The sequence below is a fragment of the Artibeus jamaicensis genome, unplaced genomic scaffold, assembly GCF_021234435.1.
Source record: "Artibeus jamaicensis isolate MK-2021 breed Jamaican fruit bat unplaced genomic scaffold, CSHL_Jam_final contig_718, whole genome shotgun sequence".
Lineage (NCBI taxonomy): Eukaryota > Metazoa > Chordata > Mammalia > Chiroptera > Phyllostomidae > Artibeus > Artibeus jamaicensis.
This window is the reverse complement of record NW_026521936.1, coordinates 3,700,753-3,724,149: the sequence shown is the minus strand read 5'-3', so window position 1 is coordinate 3,724,149 and position 23,397 is coordinate 3,700,753. Positions and strand designations below refer to the sequence as shown.

Below are 23,397 nucleotides of genomic sequence, written 5' to 3'. Positions count from 1 at the left end.
CTTTGGCAAACAACCCCCCCCCCCCGCCTGTCACTCAAAGAGCCTTTCTACTCCAGCTTCCGGGGCACCAAGGTTATGTGTGACTGTGAGTGTGCTGGGTGACGTGGGAAGTGCCAGCGGACGCAGGTGCCGGAGTCAGGGTGGGGCGGCACTCTTCCAAGTCACCGCCACCTCAAGCAGCAGCTCCAGGGAGGGGACTTGGAAGGCCCCAAGGAGGTGACACAGGATCTCACTCCCAGTCAAGTACCACGGCGACCTTTAGAACTTTCCGTGAAATATGACACAGGATTTTGCAACCAGCAGGAGGGTGTTGGCAGAAGATGTGCTAACGCGTGTGGGCCCCCACCCTGGGCTCGGCCCCCCCTGTCCTCTTACATAACCGGCCTGCCTTTGGCCGCGGCCCCGCGGAGGTCTGGGGCTTTTCAGGTACTGTCCCATGATCCTCAACGGTTTCAGAGCGAAGTTTCGGGTGACATGTCCCCATTTGCTCTGTCGACATCCTGACAGAGGAGGGGTAGCCCGGGGTCCTCCAGGCCCCTGGACGGGGGACCAGTGGACCGGGGACCAAGCCCCACTTCATCCACTGGGCTCCCTCCCGGGGGATCTTGGCCGAATCCTTCACCCTCTCGGAACCTCTGGTTTTTTTTATTTCTTAAGTTGAACAGTAATGGCCAGCCTCCCTGCCTCTCGGCTGAGGAAGGTGCTTTGGGATAAGCCTGTAAATGCACGGGGGCCCCACCATGCTGGCTGCGCCCCCTGCACAGAGCCCGGGGGCAGCTCTGCACCTCACGCTCACCGGAGCAGCTTCGAGAATAAGGAAGGTCTGGGGCCTTTACAATTTTACTGTAATACAGTTGGCAATCTGGAGGTAGCGTGGGCTCCAAGGGGGCTGTTGCCGGGGGCGATCCACCCACGGCCAGGCCGGGCGTCTGACAGAGGGGGTGACAAACAGAAGTTGGGCATCAGCTGTGGTGTCTGCCACAGAGAGGTGGCAAGTCCTGGGAGGGGCTGCAGCCGGAAGCATGGCATCGGAACCAGGTGACTGGGATGCCAGATGACTGTGTCGGGCTGTGGGGACAGGCCTCCTGGTCACCGGCTGAGGAAGCACAACAATGGAGCTGATTTACCCGCAGTTTGGGGTCACAGGGTCTTTCTCCACCACTGTGAGAGCTCATCCTGCCCACAGCACGGGCGTGCCGCCGGCTCCCCGCCACCCCCCAGTCCCCCGGGGGGACATGCTGCCCCCCAAGGTGGCTGAGCGCAGAGCTCACCCTGCTTCCGGTCCCTGTCCTGCCTCCACGCGAGGAGCCCGCTTGCTAAGTGCCCGTCCCCACGAGGTGGGAGCTGTCCCTCTGTCTGGGGACCAAAGACTCACACAAGAAAGAATAAGAAGACGTGAGCTCACCATGTGAAGTGTCTCCAGAAAGTGCTCTTCCGTGTCACGTGTGGCTTGAGAGCTGGAAAACTAGAGTCACTACAGCAACAGGAACAAAGAACGCGGTTGGTGTGACCTGTAATCCGCCCCTTTCCGACCACGTAGAATGAGTCAGAATGGTGATCGGGAGCCTGGTCCCCTGGGTCAGGGGACACGCTAAGGATGAGGAGTTGTCTGCTGTCCCAGTGACCTGGTCCTGTTCCGAGCTCGGACCTAGCGCCAGCCGAGAGAGCCGAACGTCTGATGCAGAGACACCCGTCCCTTTGAAAGGGGTGTGGAAATTCAGTCTGTCTTGGGAGCCAGTACTTCCTCCCTCCTTCAAGAAAAGGTCCCCGGGGGTGGAAAGCACCCTGTGAGAACACCCCGTGAGTCATGGCAGGGTGCAGACGCCCCGCTCGTGCATTTGGGACCGTCGGCTGCTGGAGACTGAACACAGGAAGGGGGAGCGCTCCTGTGAGAGCTCTCTGATCCTCAGTTAGGGGCATTCAACCCCCAATCCTGGCACATGCTCTCTCTAGAAACAATTTTAAAAATGTCCATGGGTGAGGATAAAAAAAAAGTGCGTGTTGGTGTAGTTGGGTCTCTTTGGGGCTTTGTTTGTGTGCAGTCTCGAGGTCGTTGCATTTGTCCTCACCTGCCTCTTAAAGCTGCACTGCATGCAGCTCTCGACTCCTCGCCATCCTGTGGGCAGAGTAGCGTGTGTGTGCCGAGCACAGGTGCCTGCTGAGTCAGGCCGACGCCACCACCTCCTTTCAGAACACCCGGTCACCGTCTCCGCACCCAGCAGCGACCCCGAGTGACGAGGGAGGTCGGGGCCCGGCTGCTCCCAGAACAGAGCGGCGCCCGGGCTGGGCGGCTGCAGTGGCTCTGGCCCCGGGGACAGAGGGAGCAAGGTGTCTTCCCGCTTCTGTGCTCAGCACCCCGGGTGCATCCGCAGGAGGGATAGGGGTCTGTGGGGCATTGGCAGAGCCTGGGACACGCACCTAGTGCGCAGGTCAGCTTGGCACAGACACCCCCACGGCCAGTCCATGTCACAAGATGTACTATGATGGGGACAGAGACTTTCAAACGCCGTGTGTCTCTCTGTTGCCTGAAGGTTACAGTGACAAGAGGGATTGCATTCAAACTTTCTAGATCCCTCCAGCCCCCAATGGCCCTCTGACACGAGTAGGATTTGACCTCTTGCCTCGCTGATGGCGGACTTTGGCCTGCATGTGTCTGTGAAACTAAGGTTCCTGGGGAGATGTTAAAGTTAGAGTCAGATAAATAAGGGTCAAGTCCGTGGTCTCCCCTCTTGTTAGCTGCCCGATCCCAGTCAGGGTGCACCTCTGGCTCGAAGTGAGTCCCCATAAATAAAGCACTGGTACTAACACGCCCCCCGCGCCCCGCCCCCCCCATGGTAGGGAGGGTGAGATAAAATAATCACTGTGAGGTGACTCGAACCCCGCCTGACAGGTAGAAGGCACTCAACAGATGGGAGTTGTTACTTTCCTCATGGAAAGGGAGTTCTTAGAGGACGGGAATGCCTTCGAATTATTCATGACCCTGATCCCCTCCATCAGCAACTGCCCTGTGCCTCGGATGGAGGCTTAATAACCACTTGGTGAGTGAGTGGCCCTATGCCGGGCACAGAACCATCGGGCGTGACTCTGAGGTGGTTTATTTTCATTCGCTTTTGGTCGCTACACTGACATGTTTCTCTCCTGCCCTATACTTGATTGTCTAAGACAAGAGCATTACATTGACTTAGATAAAAACTTCTCCTTTTTGTGAAATATGCCCCCCTTTCTTTTCTTAGGGGAACACCTGTTTAGGGGTCCTTTCCTAAAGCAGTTAGGCTTTGTTTATTTACTAATTTCTTAAAAGATTTTATTTATTCATTTTTAGAGAGAGGAAGGGAGGGAGACAGAGAGAGGAAAAACATCAATGTATGGTTGCCTCTTGAGCGCCACCTACTGGGGACCTGGCCCACAGCCCAGGCATGTGCCCTGACTGGGAATCAAACCAGTGACCCTTTGGTTCACAGTCTGAGCTCAATCCACTGAGCCACACCAGCCAGGGTTTATTTACTTATTTAATCCTCATCCAGGAATATGTTTATTGACTTGAGAAAGAGGAAGGGGCGGGAAGAGAGAGAGAGAAAAACATTGATGTGAGAGAGAAACATCAATTGGTTGCTTACCATACGGGCTCCCTACCCAGGGTCAAACAAATTTGCCATTTAGGTACGTGCCCTGACTGGGAATTGAACCTGCAACCTTCTGTTGTTCAGGATGAAATTCTAACTAAGTGAGCCACTGGGCCAGGGCTAGGCTTCATTTTTAAATCGAACATTCAATGTCTGTGAAGAACTGAACTGATCTGAAAGGAAGGAAGGAAGGGAAGGTGAGAGGAGGGAGGAAGGAAGGAACTCTGAGGACAAAACTCCGAAACCGTCCACGTGGTCCTTGTTGGCGTTTATCACAGGGAATCAAGCGCAGAGGTGATTTGCTCCTACACCGGGGACCCAGCCAGAGGGCTTTACTACTGGTTCTGGCGGTCAGGCCCCGCCCTGGGCGGTCTTGGCCTGGCCTGGCCTCTCTCCTCTTTCTGGCCCTCCAGCCCTCAGGGCCGCTCTGCTCTCCAAGCTGGTCCGTGTGACTGTCCCTCCGTCCGTCTGTCCCAATGACACTTGTCCATTCTGACCACTTGCCCTTCATCACAGGTAGCTTTCGAGAGGAGTTGGTAGTGGTGAGCAGTTTGTCTCCATCTCTCTAAGTCACTGGAACCCTCCCGGAGGGCGGGACCGCTTGGGCGTGTGCGTTCGGGCATCCTGGCGGCAGAGAGCAGACCGGCCGCTGGTCTGTCCATCGGTGCCAGCACGAATGGGGCAGTGCCCTGACCGTTCAGCCACCAGACACTCAGACTCTGGGAAGCAGACTAGCATGCCCCCATCTCATCTTGGTTCACAGAGGGGGTGGCTGAGGCCCCTAGACAGGAGGAAACTTTCTCAAGATTACTATAGTTGGCACATCCCCTCTCTTCCCTGGAGCCTAGTGAGGACTTCACAAAAAAAAAAAAAAAAAGGGAAAATGTTTCCCCTGTCTTGCGGTTTTAAAGTTTGTTTCATAATTGCAAAACACACACTGAAACCGCTTTGGTTTGTCTCATTAAATCAGGAGTCTGGCTTAGAACCACACGCTACGGGACCTCGGACGGGCCACCGCCCCTCCCAAGCCTCAGTTTCCCCATCTGTCCCAGAAGGGGGTTGGACCACATCCTCTCTAAAAATCTCTTCTGAGCTCTGTGACTCTGCAGTTCTTAGCAAGTCCAAGGTCCCAGTTCTCTGTCCCCTCCGGTGAATTCCAGGGGGCCCCAAGCCCCCGCCCCTTGTAGGTGGGCTTGCTTCCTCCGACTCAAGGAGGCTGAGCTGAACCAGGCTCCCCAGGTTCCAGCCCCGAGGCAGGTGGCCCCTCCAGTGAGAAGCAGCCGGAGCCTCCTGACCCTTGGAACACATGAATCAAAATAGTTGTGTGATGTCATGTCATAATGGGAGAGTGCTCCGGCCAATTGGTGCCAAGGATTGTCTGCCCAGTGCGGTTTCCTTTTACAGTCTTTTTAAAGAGACATCTGCAGACCCGCACATGACCGGCGGGCCGGTGCTCCCTGGGCCTGTTTGGTCTTCCCTCCTTTTTTAAACGTAAAGGAGGAGAGACACCGGGGCGTGCCTCAGTGCAAGGCTGGCCCTCACTCCATAAACAAACCCACGGCGAGGTTCTGCCTGTGCTGCGGAGGCTTCTTGCTGCTTCAGGCCGGCGGGCTGCCCCAGCCGCTGCAGCCGGAGCTCTGTGGGAGGAAGGGCGGCAGGGGATTCCCACCCGGTGTGTCGCGTGGCTGCTGGTCCCGAGCGTGGCCACCCTGCGTCCGTGCCCCCCGGGGACTTCGCCGGGACTCCCAGGCTGTGTGCGTCTCTGAGCTGTTGGTGGCCGAGGCTGCGGGGCGCCCCACGCCATCCGACCGGCGGATGCTGCACCTGTCCTGGCTCCCCGCCACCTGGGGCTGACGCTGGTTCCGCGCGTCCTGGTATGGTCGCCTGTCACCGCTCCTGTGGCCACAGCTACTGATGAAGCGCTTCGGCAGCCTCAGGGGAAAGAAGAAACACAAGGAGCCAAACCGAAGCACCGAGAGGCGCCAGTCGGAGCCCCATGGTCTCTTCGGTAGGACGCTGCCCTCTGTGCCCTGTCTGGTGGTCTTGCGGGGGAGGGAGACCCGGGGTGTGTGTGTGCGTGTGCAGACTCCTGGGCAAGAGCCGGGGCAGCTCTCTTTCCACTGTGGCAGGGACTGTTAGGCAGCAGTTAGAGGCAGGGATGGGTGTGTTTCCTCATTGATGGCCGTGCTGGTCCTGAATGGCCCCACGTGCCTTTCTCTGAGGCCACTTCCTCTCTCTTGCCCACCTGGCCCAATGCGCTTAGTGACCTGTCAGGCTGTCGTTCATTTAGGCAAACCCAGCAGCTCGGGGACAAGGAAGGACAGGTGGGAGCTGTTGGTTTTGGCTGTTAGGAGTGAATCTCGTGTGTGTGAAGGAACCTAGCAGTAGGGGTCCGGGGGAAGGAATTCCACCTCCGCCTTTACCCTGGGGCTGGGCCATTGGACAGACCGGGCTGTGTGTGGGAGGGAGCGACACCTGGTTGATCTGGGGGAAAGCTCACCGTTCTGTCCCCTGGGACCCGCGCCAGCCTGCACGGACAGGGGGTCAGGACCACTGTGGCTGGAGTGGTTGGGGGAGCGTCTCCAACAGGGTGTGTCCAGGGACCTGTGGGTTGGGGAAGGCTCTGCCCGTGTGGCATTCTTAGCTTCCTGGCGCCTGCGAGACCCACCACCCCCATCAGACGGGAGGCTTCATTTTATAAGCACAGGAGTTCACCGGTCCTTGGTCTCACCACTGGTGCATCCCGGGCGCTTCCTGAGCACCCTGCTGTCCGATGGGACAGGCTCACACACCCAGGGGTGGCGAAGAGGGGACAGGAAGGGGTGTGTCAGATTTTATGTCCTGTGAGTGAAATGTGATCCAGTGTGTGGGTCATAAGGAAGCAACTGTGGCAAAAGGGGGAAAGAGGGGGAGCAAGACAAGAGAACACCATGGGAAACCCGGCCTTGTGGGATGCGGGAGGCCCCGGGCGTGAGAGCCCAGGACTTGGCGCAGCTCCGCAGCGCGGCAAGTTTTCAGTCTCGGGGAGGAAGGAACTAGAATGTGTATCTAATTGGGCACAAAGGTGAATCCCCATAGAAACAAGGTCGGTGCCTTGCCCTGCCCGGGGAGGAATCACAGATGTCCTGCCCTGGATTGCTAGACATGGTTTTAAAAGATGACACTCTAAGTAATAAAGCAATAAACCCTCACTTACCCTAGAATTAAACTTGAACCTGCTATTTAACTAGCAGTCAGGTTCTGCCGATGGGGACGGGCGGGCTCGTTATTAAAAGCCTCTCGATGGCCAGAGGGCGGTGTCTCCCCAAAAGTGTTAAGTCTGGCTGTCACCCTGGCCCCTACACTTCTGGGAGCAAACATAATATTTGCATGTCCACCGAGTTTTGCAAGTGCTCATGTGCAAATGCCAGCGCGGGGCGGGGAGTGGGGGAGTCAGGGCTCCCTCCGGAAGCTCCCTCTGCGGGTGGGGAGGCAGGCTGAGGCCAGCCGAGGTGACCGGAGCCCAGGTATCCAGGTGTGTCCTGATTTCCCTGAGCGGGAGGACCCCGGAGCACGGCCAGATGGCCGGTGTGGGCCCTGCCGACAGTGTCCGGCGTGGAGGCACCGGGTGAAGGAGAAATGGAGGACCTTCGCTGAGCGTGGCCTCCTGGCTCCCGGCCTGCCCATTACGTACCTTTTAAGGCCCAGTCTAACCGTCCCTCCCTCTAAAACTGTCCCCCTCACCTGTTCTGGGACTTTCTGGCTTGTCAGGGACAGGGACCCTGTCCCCAGAGCAGCGTCTCACCCGCCGTTCTAATCCCAACACCTTGTAGCATCACATGTAGTCGCTATGGAATTTCTGGTTATGGGCCCCAAAGTAGCCACTCACTGTTTTCCCTCTTCTCCAGCAAGCACAGCTTCAGGGTTTGTGGTATGTGTTTTTTATAAAGATTGTATTTATTTATTTTTAGAGAGAGGGGAAGGGAGGGAGGAAGAAAGGGAGAGAAACATCAATGTGTGGTTGCCTCTTGCACACCCTCCATTGGGGTGTGCAACCCAGGCATGTGCCCCGACTGGGAATCAAACCAGCAACCCTTTGGTTCACAGGCCGGTGTTCAATCCACTGAGCCACACCAGCCATGGCAGTTTGTGGTGTTTTTAATTTCCTTCCGGCCCCTCCCTCTTCTTCCTCCAGTTATTCCTGTAGCCAAAAGAACCGTGGAGGGGCCCCTTCCTCCCCTAAGGTAGCTCTGTGAAGGTGTCTGTCTGTTACGCATCCTCACTTCCCCCAAACCAAGTGTCCTTGGTTGGTCAACGTGGATTCCTGGGGCCCTTTGGCCGCTTCCGTGGCCGGTTCAGTCTCTCCCCGGGGACACTTGCTGTCTCCTCGGCTGTAACAGGAGGTGGGAATCCCTCAGGGGACGAGGTACATTTCACTTCCTCGGAGGATTTCTCTGCAGGTCCTCAGATCAAGCGACACCAGGTGACAAGTCGTCTTTGTCAGGCACACGGCCAGAATGACCACCCCAGAAAGTGAGGGCGGGCAGCTCAGCACCTGCTGGGTCCGTCTGTATTTGCCCATGGGTGGCATTTCTGTGAGGAAGTACGCAGCTCTCGTCGGAATTTAGAACACGCCACACCTTGTGGTAAAACACCCGTGGACGTTCTGATTCGTGAAAAGCTCATCCCTTCGGGCCTCGATGTTTAGCTCCTACCCCCCACCCCCCTGCACCCCCACTCCTGCCCCAGCCCAGCTTCACGTGCCCCTCTGGTTCTCACCCTCCATGGGACAGACACTGAGGATTTTGACTTAAGCTTCCCCTTTGGTCAGTGGAGTCCCAGATTATGTGACCAAGAGCATGTGGCAATCACAGTGAAAATGGAAAAGGGCCAGGCTGGGTGACTCGGTCAGCTGGAGTGTCATCCTGTGAACCAAGATTTACAGGTTCGGTCCCTGGTCTGGGCACCTAGGGGAGGCGACCGATGGATGTTTCTCTCTCACGTCGATGTTTCTCCTTTTCTCCCCCAAATGAGTTTAATCAAAATATCCCCAAGTGAGGATTTTTTAAAATTTGGAAAAGGAAGATGAGGAGAGGATTAGGCATCGTCCCTGCCCCCTGCAGTTAGAGGGGAGTGGTAAGTAAGAGCCATCTCGAAGGTCCCTCTGAGGGTGGCACTGGAGACAGGAAGCCAGGGAGCGCCAGGAAGGGGGCACGCGGTCCCCTGCCGCCGGAGTCGACGTGACACAGGAGACCAGAACCAAGGGTGGGTCTGGGCGTGACCGTGAGCCTCCTCTTCCTGTCCACTTGCACCCAGGTACACGCGGGCCCCCGCTCTCCTGTCCCCTGGTGCTGTAGGCGGAGGGCTTGCGCCCCTGGCTTTCGGCCTCAAGCAGCGGGCAGAATGGGAACACGAAGGCTGCTGTCCATCCCGTCCCCTCCTGGTCTCCCCGCCTGCCTGCCTGGCTCCCGGCGTCCCCGTGGGGGTTGCCTCAAAAGACCCCCACGTTCACTCACCCACATGCATGTTTAGCTGTTCAGAGTGGACCTCTGAGGTGACGTGAAAGTGTCATTTCTGCCTCATTCTTCACTGACCCTCCAGCCGCCATCCCAGGCCGGCCGTGAGTCACGGTGGCTACTGAGTCAGAAGTCCCCTCTGTCCTCTCTGCTTCTCATTCCTGGGTGACTCAGCCTGGTCACACTGAGTGGCCCAGGCTGAGCGGAATGGACAATGGAAGTGGCTGGGGCCTAGAAGTGACCTCTGAGCAGCTGTGGCCATGACTCTGAGCGGAAGCCCAGGTGGTGCCACAGAAAGGACCGCATGCCGCTGTATCCTCAGGCCGACACCTGTGGGCCAGCCCCCTGGCTAAGGGGCACTTGACCCCTCGCCTTCCGTGGCCACTCCAGGGTCCCCCTTCTCAGGGCCATCTGCTGCGGCAGCCTCCCTTCTCCAGGATCACCCCCACAGCGGGCGGCGGGTCTTGGGAGTGCACCCGCCTGGACGGCCAGGCCGGGGCCGTCCTGCCTCTGCACCGACTGCACCCACGTGGGGCCAGGGGCCTCTCCTCCCAGTGGGTCCCCGCCCGCCATGAGCACTTCCAACTCTCCCAGCACCGAATGCTTCTGACATGGGATTCATGGCGCAGTGCAACCTTGCTCACGCGAGTTCTGCTCAAGTGCATGCACACAGAAATGTGTGCACACACAGAAACATGTGCACACCATTGGCGGTGAATCTGCACTGTATGGATGTGTGCGTGTGACCACCGCACAGAGAAGGCCCAGAGCAGTGTCCCAGCACAGAAGCCTTCTCGCCCCCTGCCAGGCACTGCCCCCCAAGATCAGTGTTATCTGGCTTTGAACTTCATAGGATGGGTCCCTGCAAGATTGCCCTCTGTCTGGCTTCTCTCACTTGAACTTTGGGAGACGCAGCCGGACCGAGGTTGTGGCTGAGGTCCATCTGTTCACCTGGTTGCTGGGTAACAAAGGGTCCCTCACGGACGTCACCTGCAGGGCCCACAGCTGCAGCCCCCTCGTGGGGCCTGGGCGGTTTCCAGGTTGGGGCTCCCGCAGTGGCTGGGAACAGTCCTGATTGTTTTCGAGCTTTTCTGTTGGACACGTTTGAGGGCTGCCGGCGGCTGGCACACATGTATGCAACCGGGGTAGAGACTTCAGTGTTAGTGTGTGTGTGTGTGGGGGGCCTGGGATTCCTAACCTAGTGCCTCACAGGACGCACCCGACCTACCCCTGCCCGTGCCCAGCACTGAACTGCTCCCGGGAGCTCTTCTGAACCTGGGAGCCGAGGTGTCACCCGGCTGCCCCACAGCCTGGCATTGCCCTCTGCGGACAGCAGACGGGGACCCCAGTGGGTCAGGGAGGAGCTCACGCCTCTGAGACAACAGCCTTCCTGGTGGGCCCAGCGTTTGGGGTTTGTTTCTGACCGGGAACTATAGCAGGACCTGGTCTGTCACCACCAGCTGTCGCTATAGCAACCCCTCACTCACACACCCGCTTCTGCACTAAAAATAGATCACCTTCATCCCAGATAGAAAAATCAAAGAAAATCAAAGCAGGAGAGGGCGGGCTACAAGACCCCAGGTGGACTGCGAGGCGCAGTGACGTCACTGCTTGGGGACTCTTTCACCGGCCACTGAAAAGGCAGGCGGGGTGGGGTGGGGTGGCCAGCCCGGGCCGCAGGGACACTGACGTCCTCCATTGCTCTGAAGCTCGGCTGGCTTCTGCTTCAGCGTCTGGACCGCAGAACTGAATACTTAATTATACACAGTCTTATTGCGTCTGGACCTATTCAGTTTCTTAATCTTTCATCTTAATTCTTCTATGAGATTGTAAATGTCTTTCAAGGTCGTGGACTTAATTAGCAGGGTGGTGCAGGACCTCAAAATCCTGTCGAATGAAAAGGAGTTGAAAGGATTGGAGACACGGAGTGGACAGGAGGGAACTAATACTCCACGGGTGCCCGGCTGAAGTGAAGGAGGGGGGTTCCCCCCCACCATGCCCCCCGTGAAAACACTTGTATTTACTTTTCATGCGTTTCCTTGTGTTTTTAAAAATCATTCAGTAAAATAACCTTTCGATATGTTTGAAAACTGCCAAAAAATCTTCTCGAATCAGGAGCCCCACCCCACGCTGGTATCTTGGTGGACCTCCGAAGAACGCAGGGTTCTGGAGGTGGCCGCTTTGGGAAGGGGGGTGCCTGCAAGGACAGGGCCACTGCGTGCGCCGAGCGGGGGTGGGGGTCCTCCAAAGGAAGCTGTGAAGATGCTCTGAGCCCGGGCCGGCACAGCATGTTATCACAGCCCGGGGGGAGACTTTTTGTTTTGTTTTTAAAGATTTTATATTTATTTTTAGAGAGGGGAAGGGAGGGAGGAAGAGAGGGAGAGAAACATCAGTGTGTGGTTGCCTCTTGTGCGCCCTCTACTGGGGACCTGGCCCACAACCCAGGCATGTGCCCTGACTGAGAATTGAACCCATGACCCTTTGGTTCTCAGGCTGGTACTCAGTCCACTGAGCCACACCAGGCAGAGTGCAGGGTGAGTTTTTAAACATCCGGTGGGAGGTTTGCTGAGCCCTCTCGGAGCCCTGGGACTCCGGCCGGAAGAGACCATGGACACGGTGGAAAGAGAAGTAAGCTCCACCCATGGAGTGGTTGGAGCAATAAGCCGGGAGGTAGCCCTTGTGCACGGACAGGCCAAGGGCAGGCAGGGGGCAGGGGGTCCTTGGATCTGCACCTTCCTAGGGAGCCCCCCTCCCACTGGAGCCCCCACGCCCCATGAGTCACACACAGCAGCCGTGAGGGGTATGTCCACTCCTTTGGTTTTTTGGCATCACTTAATTATGGTAAAAATGCACCATTTTAACCATAAGCGTTCAGTTCAGAGGCATGGAGCACATTCGCATTGTTCTGCAACCCCCACCCCCGTCCATCAAGTCTTCATCTTCCCACACTGACCCTCTGTGCCCGACACACCAGCCACTGTCTCCATGGTTTGACCAGTCTAGTGCCTCACACGGGAGGGTCACACGGTGTGTGTGCCTCTGTGCCTGGCGTCTTTCACATAGCAGGTTGTCTTCAGGGTTTGTTCACGTTGTAGCGTGTGTCAGAATGTCCTTCCTTTCTGAGACGCAGTGGAACCCACAGCGCGTTGATGCCCCGTTGTGCTGCTCCGTGCGTCTGCGGACACGGTCCCTCTCCCCTCCAGCCTGCCAGCCCTTCAGGCAGCCGTGGGCCCTTGTTCCCGTTGGCCGAGGACCTCACAGGTGCCCGCACCTCCCCACGGTCAGATGACCGGCCTAATGGTTTCCAGGGCGACGCCGTGTGCCCACGGGCCACTGAGAGGGCCTCATGCCACCATCTCTGTGTGTGATAAGAAGGTGCTGAGGACCCGGAGCCTCCTCCGCGCTGGCTGCCAGCATGCTAGGCCACACGGCCACCTAAGGCGCAGGCACCTGCAGTGTGACTAGGGGACACAGTAAACACCCCTCCAGTCCCCGCAGCCTGGTTGTCTAAAGATACACACCTTGGGTGGCATGTTTGGGACTCTGGTGGCACTGGAGCCATCTGTGCCTCTCTAAGCCTGGAACCGGCCCTTCACAGCTGAGTGTGAATTAGCTCACCTCACAGAGCAAGGTCCTGGGGACAGGAGGCAGGGTGACAGGTTCAGAGGCCAGGGAGGCAGCGGGCGGGACGCGGAGGCATGCCTGGCATGTGTGGCAGGCGAGTGGGCACCAGCCCTGCCCCTGCAGGTCACCTCCCTGTGGGAGGGGCAGAGCAGCCGCACTGTGGAGGCATTTGCCCCTGGGCTTGCCAAGGGGGCTCAGAAGGGCCCTGGGGCCCAGGAATGGCCCTAAAGTTTGGCTGGAACGCAGACCCACGGGCGGCCTACGCTAGACAGAGTCGAAGCGCCAAGCCGGCCCGGGGACTCCGGAGAGGAAGGCTTTGGAGGGCTCGGGGAGGGTGGGACACGAGAATAGGTTGTCACGTAAGACCTGCTCCTCTGCCCCCAACCTGGGGGCGTGCAGAGGACACACTTTTCATGAAGCCTGTGACAAATAATTTGTAAGGGGAGCCCCAGCACCCTTGAAGCTCTGGGGTCCCTGTTCTCTGTAAGGCAGAAAGGACCGTGGGACTTCTGGCATCGACCTGAAGCCCTGACTGCCACAGGGACAGACAGTTGGATGCGGGTGGCGGGGCCCAGAGGCCACCCTCAGTCACACTGCAGACGAGGTGGGCGTGGCTCCTGCAGCCTTGGACATGGCGCCAAAGTAGCTGCAGGAGAGCACAGTCTGAGCCGTGGTGGGGTGGCTGCTTGCCCGTGGTGCTCCTAGCAAGGAATTGAGTGTGAACTGGATCTGTTTATGCAGAAAAATCCTCGGGCAAGTGGGCAGAGTCTGACCCGGGTCATAAAGACAGTCGTGACCCCTCCGTGCCCAGGCTGGAGCCAGTGTACGGACCTAGAGCCCCTCGAGTTGGGGGGTGGCCGGGTCCCCTTTCCCCCAGCCTTCCCCGGGGTCCTGCAGCCTTGACACGGGTGACTGCGTCGGGAGAAAGGAAATAATGAGACGCTTACGGATTCCCGACTCCAGTCCCAGGAGACCCAGGACGCGGCTGTGGTCCAGCAGCTTATGGAGGGAGGGAGTGCTGACGAGTCTGGCCTAGAATTTCTCCAGCCCCCCCTCCGTGGAGGGCAGACCTCAGTGTCCCTGTTTCTGGACCCCAGGGAGGAGGAGAGGGAGGGGCGGGGTGGGGCTCATGGAGGCCCGGAAGTGGGGAGCCAGTTGGAAGATACCAGGGCGTCAGGGGAAGTGAGGAATGTCACTTAGTGGGGGCCTGCAGCCGGTGCCTATCTAATCGGGGGTGGGGTGTGTGAGCGGCACATCCATAATAAGAAAGTGCCGGGTGACGGGCCACCCTGTGAGCCGGGACGGGTGTTGAGCTGCTGGCTGACGAGGCAGAAGCGCCCTCCCGAGTCCCGGGTGCAGCCCTGGAGGGTCGGGGCGGCTGTCTCCCTGGGTCCCCCCAGGACTGTGCTGGTTTCGGGCAGAGCGACTCTGCCCCCTGCTCCCTGCCTGGCAGTGACCAGCTCTCTTTTATCAAAGCGAAGCCTCCATTCCCGGGAGAGATAAGCCCCTGGAGGAGCCCCTGTGATGGGAGAAGGTAGCAGTGACTGAGAACAGCAAGCGGAGGCGTGGAACCCAAGGGCAGTGTGTCCTTGGGTCCAGAGGAAAAGATGGGTGGGGCGGGGCAGGACGAAGGCGGAGCTTTCAAACAGCCCTCTACCCTTCCTGGCTTCGCCCAGCCTCTTGGGCCCCATGAGCTGCAGGGAGGGAGGAGCTTTTCGCTGGGATGTACCCTATTCGTGCTCCATCCACAGGCCATCATATCTGAGAGAGGAAGCGGGTCTAAAAGGCTCTGTCCCCGCCTCCCAAGGTCACGGAGGTGAAGTCTCTCTGGCCCTGTTTTGTTAAGGCGGGACCTGGGGCTCAGACAGAGTGATGGACACGACACCAGGCAGCTGCATGTGCCAGAAGTTTACAGTCAGCTTCGGTCCTAGGATACTGTTGTGTTGTTGACACACTCATGCACTTGAAGAGGCAATACCATGTGGCTGTTAAAACATTCAAAGGTGTGAAGTAAGGCACCCTCCCCGCTGGAGCCCAGGCCTCTGGTTTTTCTGCAACACTTACCTCAGATCCTTTCAAAGATGTTCTATGCATTTACAAGCTCTCCCCACCCCCCCACCCACAAATGGTAGCATATCATGCCTAATGCTGTATGGCTTACTTTATAACCCCTGATGGTTTACACTGGCAGCCACTCTTTTTCATGGCTGCATAGTATTCCACCTGATGGACTGGGAATTACTGAACTGGTCTTGGATTGATAGAGCTGGTCTCTGTTCTTTGCTGTAAAAAAGCTGCTGCAAATACCTACTCTCTGTGCTTACACGTGATCCCACCTGTGATATAAAGTCCTGGGAGGAAGATGGTGGGGTCAGGAAGTGCATGTAGTTAGTTCTTCTCTGGGGCTGTTGCCAAACTGTCCTCATGGAGCTCGTGCCGAGTGTGCCAGCACCTGGGCGACAGTTCGGTTCCGCCACGTCCTCACCCCATGGTGTTTCTAGGTCAAAGCTTTGTGATCTTTCTCAGTGGCGATGGGTCCGGGATGGGGCCGCGACAGCTTTGCTGCTGTGACAGGAGCATGAACCTGTGCCTGAGGATGCCAAGGCATCAATGCCGGCCACTCCTCCCCTTACCTGGGAGAGTTTCAGGGGTCCCAACAGAGACGCCCCTCCCTTTCCTGTGACAACCGCTTGGGCTGCTGAGGTGTGTCCACATGGGTCGTCTCACGGATCCCCCCACCCGGACGTAGGACGGGGGTTCTGCCTCTCCCACCTTTTCCCTGTAGCACTGCAGGCCCGGGAGCACCCCAGGCAGCACCGCCAGGAAGCCCTAAAAAGAGAGGTGTTGCAAGCTCGTAAACGTAAAGGTCCTAGACGGAGTGGCCTGAAGAACAGACATTCATTTCCACACAGTTCTGGAGGCTGGCAGGTCCAAGGTCTCCAGGGGCTGGGGCCGGCCCCCCTTCAGATTCAGAGCAAGAACTAGGTCCAGGGAGGTCAGCCTCGGGCTCTGTGGAGGGGGGGTTCCCGTTCGGCCTGGCCTCCTGGTGCCGAGTCACAGGACCAGAAATTTGTTTAGCTAGTTACGTGGACCAAAAAAGAAAAATGTAGTAAAGGATAGCAAGTAGCTCACAGGTTCCCCAAGATGCAAAGAGCCAGGCTGGTGTTCCGACAAGACCTCCAAGTCACTTCTGGGGCAGGGACAGCAGATGAACACACAGCCCCTGGACACAGTCACCAAGACCCAGCGCTGGGTGGGGCCCCCGGGAGGCCCTTTGCCCCTGCCCTGGCCCAAATGGTAGCCCCCCATCATACGCTATAAGCCCCAGTGTGATGGTCTGTGGAGAGAGGGGGCTTTTAGATGGTCATTAAGGTGAAATGAGGTTGGAAGGGTGGATACCAAATCCAATGGCATTGATGACCTTGCGAAAAGAGGAATGTGAGGACACAGAGAGAAGGCAACTGCCTGCAAGCCAGGAAGGGAGGTCTCGCTGGTTCTGGTCCATGCCAGCACCTTGACTTTGGACCTGCCAGCCTCCGGAACTGGGTGGAAATGAATGTCTGTTCTTCAGGCAACTCCATGTAGGACCTTTGGTTATGGCAGATGGAGAAGCCCCCCTCCACCCCCGTCTGCAGCCTGCTCTGCGCCTGCTTTGGGGGCCCCAGAGGCTGAGTCTGGCCCAGGACATCCACTGATGTCTAGGTCCCACGGTGACATGCTGTGGCCACAGCGGGGCTGGGGAGGGTGTTGAGGGATGGTCCACGTTGGGGCCCCCCACCCCATTCCAGAGGCTAAGCCTGGGGAAGATGGAAGGAGACTTTGCCCACAGGAGTGACAGACATCCTCCCCTACAGGGACTGTGACTTTGGAGGGAGGGCTCAGCAAGGCAGAGGCCAGCTGCCAGGAGGCCTGTCCCATGTGGTGACACTTCCCCAGCAAGTCACCAAGCCTCAGGGTGTGTCATCCACTCTGTGGGCTCAAACCCAGCACTTACAACACACGGAGACCAGGGTTCTGTCTCGCTTCACAGATGCTGGCCTGATCCGGAACTTTCTCACCTGAGTGGCAGAGGTGACGGGCACCTATGGGGACTGGTGTGCACACACCAGTGCCCTAGGGCAGGGTGACACAGGGCACCAGGCCACCAGCAGCTACAGCGGATGCAGAGAGGGACCCCGGCAGGTCTGAAGCTGGGCCACCCTCCCCTTGGACCGGGTGTCAGAGGACTTTGGGGCTTCCTGTTTTGTGCCCTTACATGACCATCTGGCCCTCTTCTCTTTGGGGGGCTTCTCCAAGAAGCTGCCGCTTAGTGAGTGAGAGCGAAATACTATTTCTGCCTCCCTGCCTGTGACCCAGGCCCCCCCGACTGGCGTTCCGCGTGTTCCCACATTCTTCAGCCACATAATCACCATCTTTTGGGTAACTATCAGCAATGGCTAATTATGTCTTTTTGTTTATTTGTTTTAACGTGTTTTCCAAAACTTGACTCTATAAGGGCAACCTCTTTTCTTCTTGTTTTTCCCCAAATTCTTATGGAGTGCATTTCTGCTGCCGTGACCGCTGCCAACACTCATTTCTCTAAAAAGTTACAGACACTGCCCTGGCCGGGTGGCTCAGTTGGTTGGAGTGTCATCCTGTGCACCAAACGGGGGCTGTAAAAGGTGGAGGGTTCAATCCCCGGTCACACACCTAGGTTTTGGGTTTTGCTTCCTGGTCAGGGTGCGTACAGGAGGCAATGGATTGATGTTTCTCTCTCTCTCTTTAAAAATTGATCAAAAACATATCCTTGGGTGAGGATTAAAACAAAAAAAAGTTAAAGAAGCTAAAGGAGTGGCATCTGCCCCTTCCCCCAGGACTCTGTTTGAGAAACGATTTTCCTTGGAGGAATTCAAATCACTAACCAAACGAGTTTCCTTAATCCCCGGGCTTTGCAGAGTGAGTGTCCATGGAGCCCCATTATGTCTAAGCTTCGTCATGTCTGAGCCTCAGTTTCCACATTGATGTGGGGGAACAGGCTCCCGATCTGCCTGTGCGAGTGTTTATTGTGCATCTATTATGTGCAGGGCCGAGCTGAGCTCGGTCAGTGGCTGGCGGCTGCTGGCTGTTGCAGCCCTGAGCTGTTGATACTGGGACAGGCCAGGGGGGGCTTGCTCTGCCCCCTCCCCCTCCCCTGCCCCTTCCCCCGCCTCTTTAATGAACACCCAGGATCGTGGCGGGGACAGGAAGGCATGACAGAGGTCTCTGTGTGTTTCCTTGGCAACGTACTCACGCTTCACACTGTGAGCTCCCACACTCATCCTCCTCTGAGTTTTCTTAGAGAACTCAGGGACCAGGGGAACCTGGGGCTTGGTGCATAACCGGACCCAGGAGGCACTCAGAGTAACCTGTGGTCATCGTAAGAAACATCCAGACCCATGAAGAATATTTATAAGGGTTTATTTGAGGCAAACGGGCAACCGTGCCGGGAAGTGAGATCTCAGATGCTCCGGAGAACAATTTTGCGGTTTCTTTGATGCGTCTGAAATCCAGGAGGGGCCCTAAAGCAGCGGTGGGAGGGGGCAAGGCAGGGACTGGAGCAGAGTGATTGGAGCAGAGTCAACAAGGTTATGTGCTTTTTTGAGGCTGCGAGGCTTCCAGGGGCCCAAGAACGAGGCATCGAGAGGTGCCTTAACCCAGACGCACCAGAATAACATAAGGGCGGCTCAGTGAAGGCAAAGGGAGCCTTTCCGTGTGGACGTTACAGGCCTGGGGCGTGATGGTGGGCCGCAACCTGCCCGGTTAGGGGTTTACAATCCCATCGCCCTGGGAGACTCCCTTCAGGCAGATTCATGACGAAGCCCCTTTCGGGTCCACAGTGCAGGCTCCCCGGTGGGTGTCTTGTGTCTTTTCTCGGCTGGTCAGTGGCCCTAAACAGAAGGCCAGATGGCTCTCTCTTCGCCCAGAGAGACAGCAGGGCCCGGGGGTTTGGATGGAAGCCCCCACGTAAATCCCGTCCTGGTGGAGGTTGTCCTCAAAGCAGTCATGGTGAAGCAGGGGAGAGACTGTGCGGGGTGTTTCGTGGGCATTCACTGTGCGTCAGGCTCTTATCCCGTCCATCTTAGATGTCCCCGCAGCCCTGTAACATCGGTATCCGGGCGGAGATGTCACCAAGGAAGCATAGAAACTTGACCAAGTTCCCCAGCCAGGCAACGGCGCCGCAGGGACCCCAGCCTGGGCCTCCACCCCCACCGTGACCACACATTGCCGTCCGTGAGAATCCTTTGCAGGGGGAGGTGTGTGAGGACAGTGCCGATTCTGGGACGACACCCCTGAATGGTGACGCGTCAGTCCGGGTGGGGTCCCGGAATGTGCCTTGTTAGCAAGACCTCTCAGGGATGTGGGCTTGGGGACACACACACAGTCTCCACGCCGGGTGGTAGGGACATGGAGGTTCGAGATTCCATTCACCTGGTATACGTGGTCAGATGTATCCACGCCAAAAAGCGAAAGGGCAAGACCACGTCGCCCACGTGTATGGGACCTGGCACCGCCCCCTTTTGCAAGCTGCTGATTGGCAGCCTGGCCGGCCGGCAGGGGTGTGTCCTGACACCCACACAGAAATTGTAGTCTTCCTCGGAGGGGAGGAATCAGAGCAAAAGATCACAAAACCTGCCTTCTGTCCACCCCCGGAAGACAGGTGTGGGCGTTCTGGCCTGTGCGCTAGCCAGTTGGCTCCCTGAGTTCTGGGGCTCACAGGGCTTTCCTCACTGATCTCTTACCCTTCTGGGGGTTCACTTTTGAGTCTTCCTTCTCCTCGTTCAACTGATTCCATTGTCCGTCCTTGATTTAATTGCTCAGCTACAGAGAACACATGTCAGAAACTGCTTCAGCCCTAAAGTGGGGTTTGCTCAGCAGGTGAGGGGTGTGCAGAGGGACAGAGCAAGCACCCCGAGCCAGCGGGCACCCCTCTCCTCTGTGGTGTGGCCTCTTTCCCCAAGGGCACCGTGTGCCCCCTTAACATGATTCGCTTTGGGTGCTGGGAGTCTCCCAGAAATACCCTGTTCCCGGATGAGTGATGGGAAATGTGGAGGCCAGGGGTGTGGATTTGCTTGGCCAGACCATCTCCCTCCTCTAAACCGTGAGGATGTGATTCAGGTGGGCGAGGATCGTCCCTGTTTCTAGCAGCAGGAGCCTAACGTCGTCCGACGCCCCCTGCAGCTGGCAGCCCTCCGGACTGTCTGTCTCCTGGGCAGGCAGGGGGGCCTCCCACCCCCAGCCCCCAGCCTTGGCTCCAGGCGGGTGTCAGCTTATCAGCGCCCAGAAGAGCTGCTTGTTCAGCTTCATCAGTGCGGGCAGGGGCTCTCCCCCACCCCCAGAATGAGGGACCTTGTGGGGACATCCCTGTGGTGGCCATTTGCAGACTTGTGGGGCCTGAGAACAGAGTTGTTCCCAGGGAGTGATGCCCTGCTGTGGCCGCCTCTGCTTCCTGGAGCCGCACACGGGAAGCCCAGCCTTGGGTATGTGGGCCCCTCCCTGTCCATTCATGGCAGAGCTGGCAGAGTGTGGGGGGCACACGCTGGGGGGGGGTCCCACCGAGCTGCGCAGTCCTGTTATACCACCTGACAAGCAGGCTGCAGGAGGAAGGCTGGGTCCCAGGTGTCCAGTCACACCCTGACACTGGATCTTCCCAGCTGCTTGTCACCTGAGAGGTGTCCCAGCCACCAGGTGGGATGAATGTCACCTCACGGGCAGCACCAGGAAGTCCTCAGGCGGTTGCCCGTCCTGGGTCCCCCCGGGGAGGGCGGGGCCTCTGGGTGATGCTGCCAAACCCAGCCTGCGGCAGTGCATGGGCACTTGGCCTGCGTCCCTTGCTCACTGTGTCCCCACTGGGCGGAGGCTGGGCAGCGTCCTCGGGCCTGGGCGTTTTCAGACAGGCTGGCAGCTCCGGTGAAAACTGTCTGTGACGTTTTCCTCTCCCCTCGGTCACCCTGCCAGGCAGTCCCGAGATTCTGGGCAAACATTTTTCTTCTACTCATTCATTCCACAAAGATCAAATGTAGGTGACGCACCCTTCCAGTGCCTCAGTTTCACCATCTGTAGAGTGGAGACCATAACATGTGCCTCGTCACTTTGAGGATGAAATGAATAGACTGGAAGTGTTTGAATACACGGACTCACTGGACGTCCACGCAGATATTTCCTGAAGTGCCGGCACTAACCTGCTCCTTAACGACTAACCGGGAAGCTGATGATAACACTTTTACCCCTGGAAGCCGCTCCGACGTGTAAAGTGGCCAGAGTCACCCACACACTCGGCGTCCCTTGTCCTGGTCCCCAGCGCCTCGAATGGAGTGCAGCTGTTGGGAGCGGCCTCCTGGGCACTTGGTTTGATGGTGCATTGCAGGTGAGCCTGGCTGCCCGGGCGGCTGCCCTGTGCGGTGGGCTCACGGGGAGCTTGAGTTACCTGGGTCACCGAGGACTTCCCCATGCTGTAATTACGGCCATCACCCTGGTGTCTGGACACTTGACTGCTCTCCCGGTCATTGCCTGTGTGACCCTGGTATAAAGGACACAGCTGTGTTTAATGCGAACAGCGTTTTCTTTCTAACTGCCACCGGCCAGAGTTAAGTGAGCGTGACATCAGGGGCGCCCCGAGCCCCCAGCCCAGGTCATCACCCAGCTGATTCTGCATCTTAAAACCCATCATCACAAACGCACTCCTTTGTTCGGAGGAGGGGCTTATGGAGCTAAAACACCGAGTGTGCTCCTTGTAGAAGGTGCTCTGCTCCATTTCTTCAGCTCTCCTCCATGGCAGGAAGGGCTCGGCTTGGCACAGGACAATGGCGAAGCACCAGAATGCTGGGTGAGCAGGGCCGGCTGAGGGCAAGCCCCGAAGGCCTGGTCCTGCCGTTACTCGAACTCTGAGCTTGCTAGCTGGGCCTCCCTGAGTCCCGGGACGGCAGGGGGGAAGGTAGGTGGGTAGGAAGTGATCCCCTTCGTATGTTTCCATTGCAATATTGAGCGCTAGCTGCTCACTTGGAGAGTTTGAGGAGACAGCAGTTTCAGCTTTGGAGCCAGAAAGTGCTGCATTCGAGTCCAGCTCGGCCAGGGGCCGTGGGCGAGTCACTCCATCTCCCCCTCCTGGGGCTCCCCCACTTTATGGTGGAGGCGACACCCCACCTGTGATGGGTGGCAGTGAGTCACAATGAGGGTGGTGTATGGTGCCTCACCCAAATTGATGCTCTGTTTCTTGTCCCTACGAGCCCTTCCCCACCCTTTTGGGGGGCTGGTGTGAGTTTTCTGGCTAAGTAGTCACCCTGCTTGCCATGGGGGCAGCCCAGGGCCTGGGGTCTGGTGCCGCCTTAGCCTGGACTTTGTATTGATCCCCGGCGGCCACTGCAGCCTCAGAAGGTCCCACGCAGAGCCCTCTGTCCCCCTGGGCCCAGCTCGCAAGGCGGCCTTGTTTAACTTGGCTCTCGGTCAGGTCTCGGTCCTTCCTGTCCTGTGTTTGTGCTGCGGGGGACTGCGACCTCTTCCAGGGCCCGGCCCCCTCGGGCTCCCTGTGTGGGGCCGGGTGGCTGGGTTGGGTGCGGCGGTTTGGAGACTGGGTCACCTTAGAGGCAGATGTCACTTCGGGAGGAGAGCCTTTGGCCTTTGAGTTCCCATTCCTTTGCCAAGAGGCAGCACCCAATCCCCCGAGTTGGGAAGTCTTGGGGGGGCTGACGCACTGGCTGGAGGTCATGAGGGAATTTCTCGAAGGTCCCTCAAGGGTTCCATAAAGCAGCAGAGGTCAGTTGAGGGAGGGACCCTGGAAAGCGAGCAGTGGTACCTCAGGTCACTGCCCAACAGCCACCACCGAGGATTTGCCTCGTTGGGTCTCCAGCCCACCTGTTGAACTGGGGCCAGTGCTGCACTGTCTCTCCCAGACGAAGGCTCCTTGAGTCTGGGAAGAGTCTGAGAGGTGGGACTGGCTTTTAGCGACCAGACCTGGTGCTCCCCAGGTGTGCGCGCTTGTCCTTGAACAGGTGCTACAGGACCTGGGGTTGGGAGTAAGGCAGGAGTTCCCAGCTCGGCCGACGGGAAGGGCCACCTCCATGTGCTCTGAGGCAGAGGCAGGGCGGGGCCAGGAGGAGCCACCTGTCCCTGCGGAGAGACACCTTCTGGGTGCGTATTCAGGTGTCCTGCTTTCCCACGCCCTGGCCAGGCCGGCTGGCTGCACCCAGGCTGGGAAGCCTGGGAACCAGCGGGGCCCCAAGGTCTGGTTTGAGAAGAAGACACGCTGGCCAGACATACTCTGCGGGCGCCTCTGTGGGCGTGTGCGTGAGCCACCACCACCAGGTCCTGGAGCCAGCCACATGGGCCTGTGTCTTGCCTTTGAACACGCTCCCCGGGGGAAAGACTTTTGCCGGTGACATTAAGGAGCCGTAAGTTACACTGTGAGGATGCGTCTTACAGAAGCAGATCAGTGGGTGTTGGGCCCATCCCGGCCTCCTCTCACCCTCGGCTGGAGAGTGTGGTGCTTCTTGTGGGAACATAATACCCTGATCCTTTAAGGACCCTCATTTCGAGGCCTGGGGAGACCAGGGAGGGTAGACATCTCGAGAATCTGACCAGTTAAAGGCAGGGTCAGGCGGGGGCCCACTCCCAGTCCAGGGTCGGGAACAGGAGTTCTAGCA

The 23,397-nt window shown here is 58.0% G+C and overlaps 1 protein-coding gene across 7 annotated transcripts in view; it reads left to right on the top strand.

Moving 5' to 3' along the window:
* Nucleotides 1-23,397, top strand: part of PRKAG2 (protein kinase AMP-activated non-catalytic subunit gamma 2) — a 196,361-nt gene that overhangs the window by 74,688 nt on the left and 98,276 nt on the right. The window contains exon 1 of one of the 7 annotated variants that reach the window (XM_037131947.2): nt 5,493-5,631. The exons of the other annotated variants lie outside the window; for them this stretch is intronic. Coding sequence (XP_036987842.2) covers nt 5,538-5,631 — 94 coding nt within the window. The 5' untranslated portion in view covers nt 5,493-5,537. Of the gene's footprint in view, nt 1-5,492; nt 5,632-23,397 lie in introns of those variants that run through there. 7 annotated transcript variants of the gene reach the window in all.